The sequence below is a fragment of the Eleutherodactylus coqui genome, chromosome 1, assembly GCF_035609145.1.
Source record: "Eleutherodactylus coqui strain aEleCoq1 chromosome 1, aEleCoq1.hap1, whole genome shotgun sequence".
Classification (NCBI taxonomy): domain Eukaryota; kingdom Metazoa; phylum Chordata; class Amphibia; order Anura; family Eleutherodactylidae; genus Eleutherodactylus; species Eleutherodactylus coqui.
The window spans coordinates 538,091,979-538,109,097 of NC_089837.1; the positions used below are offsets into that span (position 1 = coordinate 538,091,979).

Consider the following 17,119-nt stretch of genomic DNA (forward strand, 5'->3'; position numbering starts at 1 on the left):
TATGTTTCTTTGTCTGAGGTGTGTGATGTCAATAAAAACACACCTTCTGGTTAAGTATTCTGTCACTGTGGTTATTTGGAATGCACTGGTGTTTGGTGGAGGGGAGGTTTCTTTCATGCTCTGCCTTTTCCTGTCCCATCAGGTCAGCAGGTGAGCAACCTCCAGATGTATGCTGTCATGATGCCTTCAAGAAAGGGAATTATCGGTAAGAAAAATTCCCGTTTTTAATGTACTCAAAGGGGGTAGGAAGAATCCAATAGCTAGAGGGTCTTAAGGACAGAAATGTCCAAGAAGGTTTGGACATATAGCGAAATGAGATTCTCAAAGCACAATCGTTAACAATCCCTAAAAGAAGGAAGAATGGGAAGCATTTAAAGAAACCAGAATGGATGAACACAGAACTTGTACACATGTTAAAAACGAAGAAAAATATGTTTATCAAATGGAAAGCGAGGGCAATATCTAAAGAAGAATATAATGGGGCCTGTAGAAAATGTAGGGCAGGTGTTAGAAAAGCTAAAACTAATAAGGAAATGAGGCTTGCAATAGAGGCAAAAGCAATAAAAAAGGTTTTGAGGGCATGTCAACAGCAAAAGAAAAGTTAAAGATGCTATTGGATGCTTACAAGATGAAAATGGTGAATTGGGTAAGAATGATGTTTAGAAGGTCGAACTTTATAATTCCTATTTTGTATCTGTTTTCTCTCAGAAAGTAGATATAACATCAACTGATCTTCCCTGTGCTATTGGGTGAATAAATGAATGCAGGCTATCTATAAGCAGAGAGATGGGGAGGGAACACATAGCTAACTTAAATTCAAGGTTCAGATGAATTACATCCTAGGGTATTAAAAGAAGCGGTGTAGATAATTGCTGAACCACTCGCCATAATTTTTGAAAATTCCTGGAGAACAAGAGAAGTCCCAGAAGATTGAAAAAGGGCAAATGTTGTCCCTATCTTCAAAAAAGGGAAGAAGGTGGATCTAGGAAACGTCAGGCCTTTGAGCCTGACTTCTATACCAGGGAAAATCTCCAAATGGATTATTAAACAGCATGTATGCAAGTACTTGAAATGGATAAAAATGGAGTAATTAACCATAGCCAGGATAGGTTTGTAACAAACAAGCCATGCCATACAAATCTAATTTCCTTCTATGACAGAATCACCAACTGGGTTGATCAGGGAAATGCAGTAGATGTATTCTATCTTGACTTTAGTAAAGCATTTGACAAAGTATATCATACTATTTACACTTATTGAAAAAAAAAAAGACCAAATATATTGAAAAAAAAAAAGACCAAATATCGGATTGACGTGGCAACTGTAAGGTGGATTCACAACTGGCTGAGTGATCGTACTCAAAGAGTGGTCATAAATGGCTGCACATCCAAGTGGAAGAATGTATCAAGTGGGGACCATAAGGCTCTGTCCCGGGCCCAGTGTTATATAACATTTTTATAAATTATCTAGACGAGGGAATTGATGGGAAAACTGATCAAATTTGCCAACGAGACAAAGCTAGGAGGGATAGCCAACGCTAGGGAAAAGAGAGAGGATTCAAAAAGATCTAGAAAAGCTTGCACAGCTGGCAGCGACTAACAGAATGGTATTTAACAAGGAGAAATGCAAAGTCCTACATCTGGGCAAGAAAAAATTAAAAAGCACATACAGAATGGGAGGAATTAGGCTAAGCAGCACGTGAAAAAGACTTGGGTATACTAATAGATCATAGACTGAACATGAGTCAACAATGTGATGCAGCAGCCAAAAAGGCAAACACAATTCTGGGATGTATTAAGAGAAGCATAGAGTCTAGATCACATGAGGACATTACTCCTCCCTCTACTCTTCCTTAGTCAGAGCTCATCTGGAATACTGTGTCCTGTTCTGGGCACCCCACTTTAAAAAAGACATAGACAAACTGGAGCAAGTTCAGAGAAGAGTTACCAAGATTGTGAGCGGTCTGCAAATCATGTCCTATGAGGAACAGTTAAAGGATCTGGGAATGTTTAGCAGAAGAGAAGACTGAGAGGAGACTTAATAGCTGTCTACAGATATCTGAAGGGCTGTCACAGTGCAGAGGGATCAGCCCTATTCTCATCTGTACAAGGAAAGACTAGAAGCAATGGGATGAAACTGAAAGGGAGGAGACACAGATGAGATATTTGACAGTGAGGGAGATCAATGAGTGGAACAGGTTGCCACGGGAGGTGGCGAGTTCTCCTTCAATGGAAGTGTTCAAACAAAGGCTGGACAAATATCTGTCTGGGATAATATAGTGACTCCTACACTGAGCAGGGGGTTGGATCAGATGACCCTGGAGGTCCCTTCTAACCCTACCATTCTGATTCTATCTGCAAATTGAGGTATAGTATCCTAATTTTAATTACAGCATAACTTGCTGGGATAAACCCACTGTGATCAGGATGCATAAGGTCTGAGATCACATGGGTATTGGCAAATAGCCTTTCCTTTGCTATCATTTTTATGTCTACATTTAGTAAGGATATAGGCCTATAGGATTCTATCAATAAGGGATCTTTCCATGGTTTAGGAATAAAACTAATTATCATTGACGTGTGTAGTTCGCCTTTGTGTGTGGCCTCCTGAAATACTTCTAACAAATGTGGTAGCTGTTCTCCAAACGTATGTGTGTGTATATGTGTTATATATCTGCCAGTAGCCTATCAGTGCCTGGTGCTTTTGTAAAGGTACCATTGCCTCCTGCAGCTCCTCCAGATCTATCTGGGCATCAAAAAACACTTTTTTTCCCCTTATAATAAACTGGGTGTCCCTATAGGTGTCAAATATTGTATAATCTGCTGCTGCATGTTGCACAGCCTGGAGGAGTAGACTGATTACACCCTCACACTAATTGTGTATGTATCTGTGTCAGTGGTGCCCTGACTATTTCTCAGGCCTTTAATGTATGGATTCTGTCTGTGCTTGAACTATAAACTCCCCGCATGTGACTGGTTTTCTCCCGCTCTTCAAAATATTCGTTTTTTAAAACCACTTTTGTTGGCTGCGGTTTCTAAAGCGTACAGATTCAGCATTTCCTGAGCCTTTCCAATTAGCTAGTGTTTCAGGTGTGCTGCTATTCACAAATATACACTCAGTCAATCACTTTTGAAGTTCCCACCCCAAAATACTGCATTTCTTTGAGCTGTTCTCCTTTGAATAAGCATGGCTCTAGGATGGGCCTTCATGGCTTCCCATTTTGTAAACACATTTGTCATCCTATCATTTAGTATGAAATATTCATCTATTAATCCCAATATGTTTGGGCAGTCTACAACATTTACCCAGAATGCATTCAGCTTCCATAGTGGCCTTCCAAGGTTGCACCTATTTGCGTGATGTATGTCTATCAGCATAAGTGAGTGATCTGAATATCTGCGACTATCTGCGATAGTGTGATACGTGCTCCAGTGACAGGAGTAGTATTTCGTATGTTTCTATTCACATCCTGCTTGAGTGGTAGTACCTGATCCTTCACTTCACTTATTTTTTTCCTCTTCTGCATGCCATGCTTGAGGTGTCCTATATCAGCCTGTAAAGAGCTTACTTGTAGATGCAGTGTATTCAGGGAGGTATTACATTTGTTCACAGCTCCCAGGATGTCTCAGTGGGGGCTCCGCTGACCCTGCTGCAGCTTCCCTTGCCTCAGGTCTGTTGGCTGTGGGCTCCTCGGTGTCTGAGCTGCTGCCTTTCCTCCTTTCTTCACTGTCCCAAGCAGGCTGCCATCTTGCATCTTCTCTCACTCACTTCGCTGGTACGATTTAGGATACATATAACCATATGCATATGGTTTAATCAATTTTATTCTGTTTCTTCTATTACACTAAAAGGGGGGGGGGGGGGGGTTGTTACTTTGTTAGCCAGTAGAGCAAAGTGTGATTGTTTTCCATAAGAGAAACCAAGTAATCTTGTAGATATGATACCTTTTAATGGCTAACAAATTGAGCCTGAGGATTGGTTCACAGAAGATCCCAAAGCTTGCTATAAGATCATGTATTTTTGTGAGCCATTAAAAGGTCTCAGATCCACAAGATTGTCTTACTGAGAACAATCACACTTTCTTCTCTTACACTTTTACAGACATGGTGATACCAAATTTGACAAGCCTGGGACTAGGTCCCGGGCCTTTATGGCAGTCAAACCACATGGTAGGGTGTTACTCTGACAACTGAGGGAGCACCCTGCTTCAGTCAGCATGGATAGCTTCATCTAAAGGGTTAGCAACTGCAATGAGTTATTTCCGATCCCGAATGTTGCGCTTAGGGAGAGGGCTTGGCTGTATATAAACTCTGTGGCATCTGCCTGTATATATACAGCGGATGTGCACAAAGGGGTTAATCAGAATGTTACATGTATTTGTTTACTTTGTGGCTCGAAAAATAAAATGGTTAATATATTTTTAAACCCAACAGAAAATCCCTGTAAGAACACTGAGGAAAACTTCATGTTATCGCTAAATAATGAAGTAGAGCAGGAAGATATCGTGCATTTCACAAAAAGTTCTGGTCTTTTTACAGACCGAAATCGCAAAAGTGAGAAGCCACATCCATGTTCAGAATGTGGGAAATGTTTTATTACTAAAACCAAACTCAAGTATCATCAGAGAAGTCACACAGGAGAGAAGTTGTATTCATGTTCAGAATGTGGGAAATGCTTTTTCAGTATAACCAGACTCAAGTATCATCAGAGAATTCACACAAAAGAGAAATCATTTCCATGTTCAGTATGTGGGAAATGTTTTACAAAAAAATCTAATCTTGTTACACATGAGAGGATTCATACAGGGGAAAAGCCGTTTTCGTGTTCAGAATGTGGAAGGTGTTTTACAAATAAATCACATCTTGTTAGACATCAGAGGACTCACACAGGAGAGAAGCCATTTTCATGTTCAGAATGTGGAAAAAGTTTTACAAAAAAAATAAATCTTGTTAGACATGAAATAAGTCACACAGGAGAGAAGCCGATTCCATGCTCCGAATATGGGAACTGTTTTATAGAAAAAAAAGATTTTGTTGTACAAGAGAAAAGTGAAACAGGGGAGAAGCTATTTATATGTTCACAATGTGGCAAATGTTTCCCTGAAGACAAGCTTGAAGAACATCAGAGAAGTCACTCAGGGCAGAAATTGTTTTCATGTTCTATATGTGGAAAATGCTTTCTAAGAGAATCAAATTTTAAAGTTCATCTGAGAATTCACACAAAATAGAAATTCTACTATTCCATGCAGAAAAAGTACTGTGGATAGAAGGAGCCTTGTTGACTTCCAAAGCAGTGACGCTGAATTATTACCATGAACCTTGCTTACTGTTTTCATGACCCTACCTACACTTATAGGGGTATCTAGAGCGATGATAGCAACAAAAGTCCACTCGTAGAAATCCTGTAATATTCTGACTTTATTTTTTGTCACAAATATAATAAAATCACAGAAATTCAATTATGCAAATCATGCATGCTTTACCCAGGATGCACAAAGATATCTCCCACGTGCCCAGTTATTTCAGACATAGGTTTACTTAGTGAAAAACTTTCAGTATGGCTGCATAGTTTGGTAGACTCTAGTCAGACGGGTACTCCGTCAAACAAATCCTGTTCTTCCCTATTTCATAGGAATAAAAATAGGTGAGAAAATAAAAGCACCAACTCTTGTTTTACAACATGGTAGACAGTATTATAAAAATCAAATTGTTTTATAACCTTTACTGCTATTACGAGCATTAGAAACTAGAATATATTACAAGAGGACTGAAATATTGTTTGCAGGAAAGCACATACTTCAGGCGATTAATTATCTCCAAGTCTATTAACTACAATTAGGCCGCCTGCACACGAGCGGAAATCCCGCCGCGGGATTTCCGCTGCTGAAAGTTTGCATAGGAGTGCATTAAAATACGCACTCCTATGCAGACGGCCGCGGTTTGGCCACGCGAAATCTCGCGCGGCAAACAAACCGCGGCATGTTCTAATTTTCTGCGGGGCACGCACTCACCCGGCCGCCGGCTCCGGTCTGCGCATGCGCCGGCTGCGCGGCAGCCGGCACATGAAAGAGCCGGGGCCGCCAGGCGCGGGTGAGTACGCGCTCGTCCCTGCAGGCGCTCGGGTCGGATCGCGCGGCGAGAATTCTCGCTGCCGGATCCGACCCGCTCGTCTGCAGGCGGCCTTAATAGGACTAGGTTACATTATACAGCATTTTACAAGTGAATTGCATCCTTATTGAACTTGTCAATTTGCTTTACTGTGTCTTTATTTTTATTTATTAACAATTTTGGTTGTCAGCATTTTTTTCATTAAAGATTGCATAAATTGTAACACTCTGTAGTTTACCGTGTCATGTACGCTATGTTATGTTAATCTTGATTTAAATAGGTTGCACCTCGAGGCGATTTGAAAACCAGAACTTTAGAACCTCTAGCTGATATTACCAGTAATCTAGATGACTGTGTACCAGGGGCAGCTCAACATTTTATTAAACACCATAACCATCCAGTCAAACATTTTAAAAGTTAGGAGTATGGCGAAAATTGAGCAACTCAAGCATGGGAAGATAAGAGGCATACTAGATCTTATGTCTACGGACCGCTGCTCCACTTGGTTTAAATATCAAACAAGATTTAGTGTATTAATATATTGGTATGTCATTTGTACATTAAGAAAATTCACCTTTTTTTGTGATTGTTATAATGCCGTTATGTGGTTTTCATTTGTATGTTGATTGGATGATATTGTTTTAAAAGGTTTCTGTATCAAAGTGGGAAAACGTGCTATAAATAAGGCTTTGTTTTTCATTCCTAACACAAACAATTGTCTGTATGCTTGCTCGGGTTTTGTGGTAAAACATTTGTGACAAAGAATAAAGCCAGAATTGTAGGAACTTCTTTGAGTGCTGGGCTTTTGTTGCCATCTTCAGTTACTTGTGTGATTCATGCACTAGACTTTCCTGTGTTGGAGTTGAATAGTTGTATTTTTATTACGCAAGGTCCAGAGTGAAAAAGTAAGAATGCCACATGGAAACACTTTAACAAGTATGAAATCTGAGTATCTGGTTTTCAGTTACACAGTATATAGAGATAGAACTTAATAAAAAGAGACAAAAGTAGATCCAAAATATGGAGGGTGTGCAAATCTTTCCTTTTTATATACTTTGTCTATTCTCTACTCCCTGTTTCAGCTTGCATACTGTATCATACTGATACAATATCCTGACCAAAATGTGAAGTTATGAATGATATTTTAGGCTGGCCATGCACTTTAGATGCCTGTCGGCCAAATGGGCAGCTATTTTTCCTGCCTCCCCCAATACAAACGGTTGCTTGGCCTCTGAAGTCTCCACTTGTGGATGGTTGTGGAGTCATGGATTTGTTTAGCCCTCTTCCCTTTCCAGAATCATAGGCATATATTACTTTCTGAACACCTCAGAGCTCTGGATCAATGTATAGTGATAGTACTCTTTCTAATAACAAGGAGTGAGAATTAAATTGGACACATTTCCCCTAGATTCTCTCTAAGGAAATATGCCCCCACAAGTTTTGTTAAAGTCCTGTTTCTATCCAGTTTAACTTAATGCAGATCACAGAATCCAGATGCATGCTGCATACTTAACCCCAAGTAGATGTAAGGAACAGATCAGTTATAGAAATTTCTGCTACAAATCTGTCCTATGTGAATATAGTGTACCCCATCAGTGCTATAATCATTTATGACACACTCAAAGTTTACACAAACATAAAGTGGGTAAATGACATGGCAATGGAGCGCTACAGATATTTCCCTATGGTCAAAATTAAGGGGTTAAGTATGAGCTGCTAGTAGAATCACTAACAGGTCACACAGCATTGTGTAATCAAGACAGATTCCCTTTATTAACATGCAGAAGTATTTATAGTTTTTAGAAAAAGACATTGAAAACAAGCCTATAGGACACCTTGCATATGCATAACTTGTTATGATCCAGTATTACTATTGGTTACTAAACATTAGCAAGTGTAGTGACCTCAATCTCCAGGCAGAATTCCTCTCGGGTTATACACTGCTTGCATGCTATCTGTTTCAAAGTTGTTTATTGGTTAATCTATAAGCTTTCCTAAGTTAAAGGTCTATTTACATGCCATGGCTCATCACTCAAACGTTCAAATGAATTAATTTGAGCAATAATCCTCACATGTAAATACGGGCATGGTGCAGTTTTCGCTTGAACAATGATTATAAGGATAACTTAAAATCCATAGTTCAGCTACTGGAGATGAACTCCTTTATCTGTCAGTAGACCATAGCCTGTTATCTCTGTTGGGAGCTGGCAGATAACATTGTACTCTGCCACTAATTGTGATGAGAGCAATGCAGCTGTATACACAACTGGGCATGTGAACAGCTCCTGCAAACAGCTCCTGGAAGCCCTTTTACATGCGAATGAAGTGTTAATGGCCATCAGTGGCCATTAACATTTTATGTAAAAAGATCACTACAATTTTCAATTGTTTTGAAAGATTATCTTTGCCTGCATATGGGCCTTAACTCCTCTCTAGTCTTCTACTGCTTGTATGTTTAACTGTTTGTTACTAAAAAGTCTATGAAGCCAAGATGCACTGAACCAGGAACCAAAAAGCCCTCCCTGGTCCTTATCTTGTGTGAGTGTCTGTACTATCTTTTTGATAACTTGAATATATTCTGAATTATCCGTTTGGTTGAAACACCTACTTTCAAATTCTTACAGGTAAAGCAAGAGCTTGTGAGGTAGAGTTTTTAGGTCCTTTGACCTATCACATGCTCTACTTTTTATTATCCTGCTAGTCCCCAGACCACCCCTATTGAGGCTTCCAGGGCTATTACTTCACTATTACTCAGCAGTGTAGGAGGTGCCTCACAGGTTTCATCCAGCTGACTGGCTCCCTTTTATTGCCTTAAAATTGTAGTCAGGTATTCTCCTGCATCAAAAACCTAAGCCGGATAGTAGAATGGCCTCCAATTATATTAGCAGATGCCAGTGTATGTAGAATTTACACAGGATAAACTAATCCTGTTGGCAACTTAATGTATCTGATTTAACTCAGACTCTCTACTATCTTGTTACAGAACATACTGTTCATATTTTGGCACCTTGTTTAATTAGATGATCTGTGAGGCTATAGCTTTATTGCTTGTCCCACATTTGTTGTATAAATGGGCAAATAAACATGAGCTAAAACTCCTGTTAGCCTTGGTCATAGACACTTCATGAGGCTCACCATTTGGCCTTGGCCAATTAGCCACAGCTCTTTCAAAGAGTGTGTCCAGGACGTTTCCAGATATGACAGACCATCATGTTGTTAACACAAAGGTGGCAGGTGAAAGGCTTGTATGTTTAGGAAGGTACCATTTGTACGCTTCATGTCCACAGACTATGTATATACTAGGTGACATGGCTGTTATGATGATCAACAATTTTTCAGGTTTTTTTTTTTCTGCATCTTTTTAGGATTTTTAACAAACTCCTTGTTGCAATCATCTTTCAATATATTATTGAGACCATATATCTACATAGTGTAGCAAGGCAGTGTCAGACTAGCCTGCAGTGGGTGCTAGATAGGCATTCTGACACATGCAAAAAGTAAAGGGTTAACGCTTGATGGGTGTAGCAAGAAAAGGGTTGCATTTAAACCCGGTCCTGCCAGAACCCTGGGGGAAGTTACAGCTTGGCAGTGCAGAACATGCTCCAATCTAAGGTCCAGTGTAAACGAGTTGACTCTATCATCCGGTCGGACAGAGAAGACTCTCTCCCGACTCCCCAGGAGGGGTTATTGACCGAACCCTGTGGGTTGCGAACCCTATTTTGCTTTTGTGGTCTGTATATAATTTCCTTAGGTGCTGTGAAATAAAGGCTGGCAGGAGGCAGAATTGAAGAAAAAGTTCGGTTGCTGGAGCATAATTCGTGTGAGGTGGCCATTCCAGGAGGGTTGGGGTTAAGGGTTAGGATTACAGGGCAGTGAGTCATACACTAAAACAATAGCATAGGGTTTTTGAAAGAATTAGGGTAAGAGAAAGGGTTAAGATTAGGGTTTCAGCTATGATAAAGGGTAGGGTCAGAGATATGCATAGGATTATCTTAAAGTTAGGGTTGAGTTTAAAGGGGAGGTCAAATTTAATGAGTTTTTGGTGGTTTTGCTAGGACTCCTTATGGGGCTTCACAAATGTGTGCAGTGACTCCTCTACCCAAACACAAAAATAGGGTTTCTAGGCAGAGTTTGGGTTAGAGGGTTAGGATTAGAGGTTTGGGGTTACTAGGCAGGACGAAGAAAATGGGGTTTTGGTGCTTTGGTGATGAGTAGAGCTGAGCGAGCGCACTCGTCCGAGCTTGATGCTCGTTCGAGTATTAGGGTGTTCGAGATGCTCGTTACTCGAGACGAGCACCACGCGGCACTCAACTCCATTACGCTCTTTTCTGGCCAATAGAAACACAGGGAAGGCATTACAACTTCCTCCTGTGACATTCCAGACCTATCCCACCCCCCACTGCAGTGAGTGGCTGGGGAGATCAGATGACACCCGAGTATTTAAATCTGCCCCACCTGTGGCTCGCCACAGACACACACTGGGAGAGATCAGGGAAAGTGCTGCTGCTATAGGGACAGTGTTAGCGTCTTCAAGAACCACAACGGCCCTTCTTAGGGCCACAGCTCACCTAGTGCGTTACTGTTGTAGCTGCTGTGAGCAGTTTTGCACAAAAATTTTTTTTTAATGTATATCGGGCGTGCAGGCTGTAGCGTTCTCAGGCTGCAGTCTGTACTTCAGTATAGGGGGTACTTGTAGACAGGATTCTACACTACCACTGTCCCTGCCTGACCAATAGTGCTCCTATACTGAAGTACAGACTGCAGCCTGAGAACGCTACAGCCTGCACGTCCGATATACATTAAAAAAAATTGGTGCAAAAGTGATCACAGAACCCACTACAGGTACTACAACTCCCAGCAACCACGGAGTTAAATGCACACGGTCGCAGGTTGCCCTAAGAAGAATCGTTGGGGTACTTGTAGGATTCTACACTACCACTATCCCTGCCTGACCAATAGTGCGCAATGGTTCAATACTGCCCCAACGGGGTCCGGGGGATGAGGCTGGGGACTTCCGGCAACTGTCTCAAGAGCTTTCAGTGGGTGAGGAGGACGATGACGATCAGACACAGTTGTCTATCAGTGAGGTAGTAGTAAGGGCAGTAAGTCCGAGGGAGGAGCGCACAGAGGATTCGGAGGAAGAGCCGCTGGACGATGAGGTGACTGACCCCACCTGGTGTGATAAGCCAACTGAGGACAGGTCTTCAGAGGGGGAGGCAATTGCAGCCGCAGGACAGGTTGGAAGAGGCAGTGGGGGTGGCCAGGGGTAGAGGCAGGGTACGAGCAAATAATCCACCAGCTGTTTCCCAAAGCACCCCCTCGTGCCAAGCCACCGTGCAGAGGCCAAGGTGCTCAAAGGTGTGGCAGTTTTTCACGGAGACGCCGGACGACCGACGAACAGTGGTGTGCAACCTTTGTCGTGCCAAGATCAGCCGGGGAGCCACCACCACCAGCATGCGCAGGCATATGATGGCCAAGCACCCCACAAGGTGGGATGAAGGCCGTTCACCGCCTCCAGCTTGCGCCACTGCCTCTCCCCCTGGGCCCCAAGCTGCCACTGAGATCCAACCCCCCTCTCAGGACACAGGCACGACCGTCTCCTGGCTTGGACCCACACCCTCACCTCCGCTGTCCCTCGGCCCCATCCAGCAATGTCTCTCAACGCAGCGTCCAGCTGTTGCCAAGAGAATCGTTGAAGCGAAAGTGCAAATACGCCGCCATGCACCCGCACGCTCAAGCTTTAAATGTCCACATAGCCAAATTGATCAGCCTGGAGATGCTCCCCTACAGGCTGGTGGAAACTGAGGCATTCAAAAACATGATGGCGGCGGCAGCCCCGCGCTACTCTGACCCCCAGTCGCCACTATTTTTCATGGTGTGCTGTCCCGGGCCCTGCACGACCACGTCTCACGTAACATCGTACGCGCCCTCACCAACGCGGTTACTGCCAAGGTCCACTTTACAACGGACATGTGGACAAACACAGGCGGGCAGGGCCACTATATCTCCCTGACGGCACATTGGGGGAATTTAGTGGAGGCTGGGACCGAGTCAGAGCCTGGGACCGCTCATGTACTACCCACCCCCAGAATTGCGGGCCCCAGATCGGTGCTGGTATCTGCGGCGGTGTATGCCACCTCCACTAAACCTTCCTCCTCCAACGCAACCTCTACCTCGCAATCAAGACTTGTCACCAGCAGCACGTCGCCAGCAGTCGGTGTCGCGCGGCAGCACAGCGGTGGGCAAGGGTCAGCAGGCCGTGCTGAAACTACTCAGCTTAGGAGAGAAGAGGCACACGGCCCACGAACTGTTGCACGGTCTGACAGAGCAGACCGACCGCTGGCTTTCGCCACTGAGCCTCCAACCGGGCATGGTCGTGTGTGACAAGGGCCGTAACCTGGTGGCGGCTCTGCAGCTCGGCAGCATCACGCACGTGCCATGCCTGGCGCACGTCTTTAATTTGGTGGTTCAGCGGTTTCTGAGAAACTACCCACACTTGTCAAACCTCCTCGGCAAGATGCGCCAGGTAAGCGCACATTTCCGCAAGTCCAACATGGATGCTGCCACCCTGCGCACCCTGCAACATCGGTTTAATCTGCCAGTGCACCGACTGCTTTGCGACATGCCCACACAGTGGAACTCTACGCTTCACATGTTGTCCCAGCTGTATGAGCAGCGTAGAGCTATAGTGGAATACCAACTCCAACATGGGCGGCGAAGTGGGAGTCAGCCTCCTCAATTCTTTACAGAGGAGTGGGCCTGGATGGCAGATATCTGCCAGGTCCTTGGAAACTTTGAGAAGTCCACCCTGATGGTGAGCGGCGATGCTGCAATCATTAGCGTCACCATTCCCCTGCTATGCCTGTTGAGAAGTTCCCTGCAAAGCATAAAGGCTGATGCTTTGCAGGCGGAAATGGGGGGCGGGGGAAGACAGTATGTCGCTGGATAGTCAGAGCACCCTCATGTCTATATCTCAGCGCGTGGAGGAGGAGGGGGAGGAGCCTGAGAAGGAAGAGACAGTTGGGCCCACTGCAGAGGGTGCCCATGCAGCTTGCCTCTCATCCATTCAGCGTGTATGGCCTGAGGAGGAGGAGGATACTCAAAGTGATCTTACTAGTGAGGACAGCCATATGTTGCGTACAGATACCCTGGCACACATGGCTGACTTTATGTTAGCATGCCTTTCTCGTGACCCTCGTGTTAGACGCATTCTGGCCACTACGGATTACTGGGTGTACACACTGCTTGACCCACGGTATAAGGAGAACCTTTCCACTCTCATTCCCGAAGAGGAGAGGGGTTTGAGAGTGATGCAATACCACAGGGCCCTGGTGGACAAACTGATGGTAAACTTCCCATCTGACAGCGCTAGTGGCAGAAGGTGCAGTTCCAAGGGCCACGTAGAAGGGGAGTCGTGGAGATCAGGCAGCATGTTCAGCGCAGGCAGGGGAACACTCTCCAAGGCCTTTGCCAGCTTTATGGCTCCCCAGCAAGACTGTCTCTCACCTCCCCAGTCCAGGCTGAGTCGGAGGGAGCACTGTAAGAAGATGGTGAGGGAGTACGCAGCCGATCGTACCACCTTCCTCCGTAACGCCTCTGCTCCGTACAACTACTGGGTGTCAAAGCTGGACACGTGGCCCAAACTCGCGCTGTATGCCCTGGAGGTGTTGGCGTGCCCTGTGGCTAGCGTCTTGTCAGAGAGGGTGTTTAGTGCAGCTGGGGTAATCATCACGGACAAGCGTACCCGCCTGTCAACTGACAGCGCCGACAGGCTTACACTCATAAAGATGAACAAATCCTGGATTTCCCCAGACTTCTCTTCTCCACTAGCGGACAGCAGCGCTACCTAAAGAACTTTGTCAATCTGTGTATGGTATTCGTCCTCCTCCGGCTCCTCCTCCTGAAACCTCTCGTAATCACCGCGAATGGGCAATTTTTCTGTGGGCTAAAAGGCTCATATGACTTTTCTAAATAATATTTATCTGTTTCAATTCTCATTAAAGCATTGAAACTTCCACCTGAACCAATTGTTTTTTAGACTGAGCTGCCTCCAGGCCTAGTTAAAAATTAAGCCACAGTACGCTAAACGATTAATGGGTTTCACCTGCCCTCTGGGTTGGGCATGGGCAATTTTTCTGGGGTACATTTGTACTGTCGGTACAACAATTTTTAGGGCCCTCGCCTACAATGTAATCCAAGTAATTTTTATGGGCTTTGCCTGCACTCATGGTACACCACTGTGTCTGGGGTTGGCCTACACTTTTGCTACAGAAATGTAACTCTGTTCTGTCTACCTATACTTCTGCCACAGTAATGCTACAGGGGTCTGACTATACTTCAGCAACAGAAATGTTACTTCGGTCTGCCGATACTTCTGCTCCTGAAATGTTACCTTGGTTGGTGTATACTGTAACTACTGTAATTTTACTAATACTGGGCTCTGCCCATAATGCTTCAACGGAAATGTTACTGGGGCAAGTCTATACTGCTGTAACAGAAATGTAACTAATAGTGGGCTTTGCCCATACTGCTTCTACGTTAATGTTACTGGGGCCTGTCTATACTCCTACTACTGAAATCTTACCAATACTACGCTCTCCCTACACTGCTGCCAGGGAAATGTGAATCTGCTGCTTTGCCCATACTGCTTCTACGTTACTGTTGCTAGGGCCTGTCTATACTACTACTGAAATCTTACCAATACTATGCTCTCCCTACACTGCTGCCAGGGAAATGTGAATCTGCTGCTTTGTCCCTACTGCTTCTACGTTACTGTTGCTGGGGCCTGACTATACTCCTACTACTGAAATCGTACCGATACTATGCTCTCCCTACACTGCTGCCAGGGAAATGTGAATCTGCTGCTTTGTCCCTACAGCTTCTATGTTACTGTTGCTGGGGCCTGACTGTACTCCTACTACTGAAATCGTACCAATACTATGCTCTCCCTACACTGCTGCCAGGGAAATGTGAATCTGCTGCTTTGTCCCTACTGCTTCTACGTTACTGTTGCTGGGGCCTGTCTATACTCCTACTACTGAAATCTTACCAATACTATGCTCTCCCTACACTGCTGCCAGGGAAATGTGAATCTGCTGCTTTGTCCCTACTGCTTCTACATTACTGTTGCTGGGGCCTGTCTATACTGATACTACTGAAATGTTACTGGGGTCTGTGTATACTGCTGCAAATGAAATGTTAGTGGGGTCTGTCCTCACTGCTGCCAATGAAATGTTACAGGGGTTTGTGCATACTCTTACCGCTGAAATGTTACTAATTCTCGGCTCTGCCTATACTGCTGCTACTGCAATGTTACAGGGTAGTGGAAACGGAGGCTTCCCAAAGACATGATGGTGGCGAGGCCACACTACTAGGTTCCACAGGCGCGACAACTTTTCAGCGACGCGGTCACTGGGAAGGTGCATATAACCACGGAAACGGGGACAGGACACGTACTGCCTCAAAAACTTTCCCGTCCTCCTCCTCCAACAATGAAAACATTCTTGGCCGAACCCACCTGCATTTAATCTGACGTTAGCTCTGCTGTCCAGGGAACTGCAATGGGATAGTACCGCCGGTGGCTTCCTGGGACCCACCCATGCTGTCGGTCCACACGGAGTTGTAACTGCATGTGTCTACTTATAAAGAACCCCAGTCTGACTGGGGCATGCAGTGTGGGCCGAAGCCCACCTGCATCTAATCTGACGTTACCTTAGCTGTGCTGGGCACTGCAATGGGATATATTTATGTACCGCCGGTGGGTTCCAGGGAGCCACCCATGCTGTGGGTCCACAGGGACTTCACATAGGGGATTTGTACCTGCCTGTGTCTATGAATTAAAAACCCCGGTCAGGTTGGGGCATGCAGTGTGGGCCGAAGCCCACCTGCATTTAATCTGATCTTATCTCAGCTGTGCTGGGCAATGCAATAGGATTTATTTATGTACCGCCGGTGGCTTCCTGGGACCCTCCCATACTTTCGGTCCACACGGATTTCACAATAGGGAGTTGTACCTGCCTGTGTCTACTTATAAAAAACTGGGGCATGTAGTGTGGGCCGAAGCCCACCTGCATTTAATCTGACGTTAGCTCTGCTGTCCAGGGCACTGCAATGGGATATATTAATGTACGGCCGGTCGGTTCCAGGGAGCCACCCATGCTGTGGGTGCACACGGAATTCCCATTGTGGAGTTGTACCTGCCTGTGACTATTTATAAAAAACCCCGGTCAGACTGGGGCATGCAGTGTGGGCCGAAGCCCACCTGTATTTAATCTGACGTTAGCTCTACTATCCGTGGCACTGCATTGGGACAAACTACAGGAGCAATACAGCGCTAATGAGACGTGCACAGCGACGCAAGCATAGGAGTCCGCTGTAGGCCCGCGATTGCTGAGGGTTTGTGCAGAGGCCTATGTCCTGGGTGCAGTGAAAGTCCGCTTCCTGCCTAGGATTGCTGAAGCTGTGGGCTGAGGCCTATGTCGTGGGCGCGGTGCAAGTCTGCCATGTTTGGCCGCTCAGATCAATTTTTTGTTCATGTCTTGGGCTTTCTAGGACCCACCCATACTGTTGGTGCAAACTTAGTTCCCATCGCGGTGTTTGACCTGTCTGGCACAAAGACCCTCACTGACTTGGGTAGAGGGCAGAGCGCTGACGGCTTTCCCCTTGCAGTGTGGATTGAGCTATGCAACGCCTTGACAGAATGAATACTGTGTGGCACATGGATTCCCCATTGCTATGCCCACTTTTGCAGCTTCTGACGGAGGTGGCACAGGATTGGATGTCTCATTGCTTCTGTACAGCATTGTGGGCTATCGGCCCGCCCCTTTTACAGAGGGTTGCTGCCTGGCCCTGCCAACCCTCTGCAGTGTGGGCCTCCGGTTCCTCCTCATGGCTGACACACTTATAAATAGACATGAGGGTGGTGTGGCTGTGAGGCCAGCGTGTGGTATGAGGGCAGCTGAAGGCTGCGCAGGGACACTTTTGTGTGCGTTGTGGACACTGGGTTGTGTGTG

At 45.1% G+C, this 17,119-nt stretch overlaps 1 protein-coding gene across 1 annotated transcript in view; it reads left to right on the forward strand.

Moving 5' to 3' along the window:
- Window positions 1–6,892, forward strand: part of LOC136592487 (oocyte zinc finger protein XlCOF8.4-like) — a 100,225-nt gene extending 93,333 nt beyond the window's left edge. Inside the window, exon 11 of the mRNA XM_066588602.1 lies at window positions 4,434–6,892. Within this exon, the coding sequence (XP_066444699.1) occupies window positions 4,434–5,227 (794 nt within the window). The 3' untranslated portion in view covers window positions 5,228–6,892. The remainder of the gene's footprint in view (window positions 1–4,433) is intronic.
- Window positions 6,893–17,119: the final 10,227 nt, after the last annotated feature.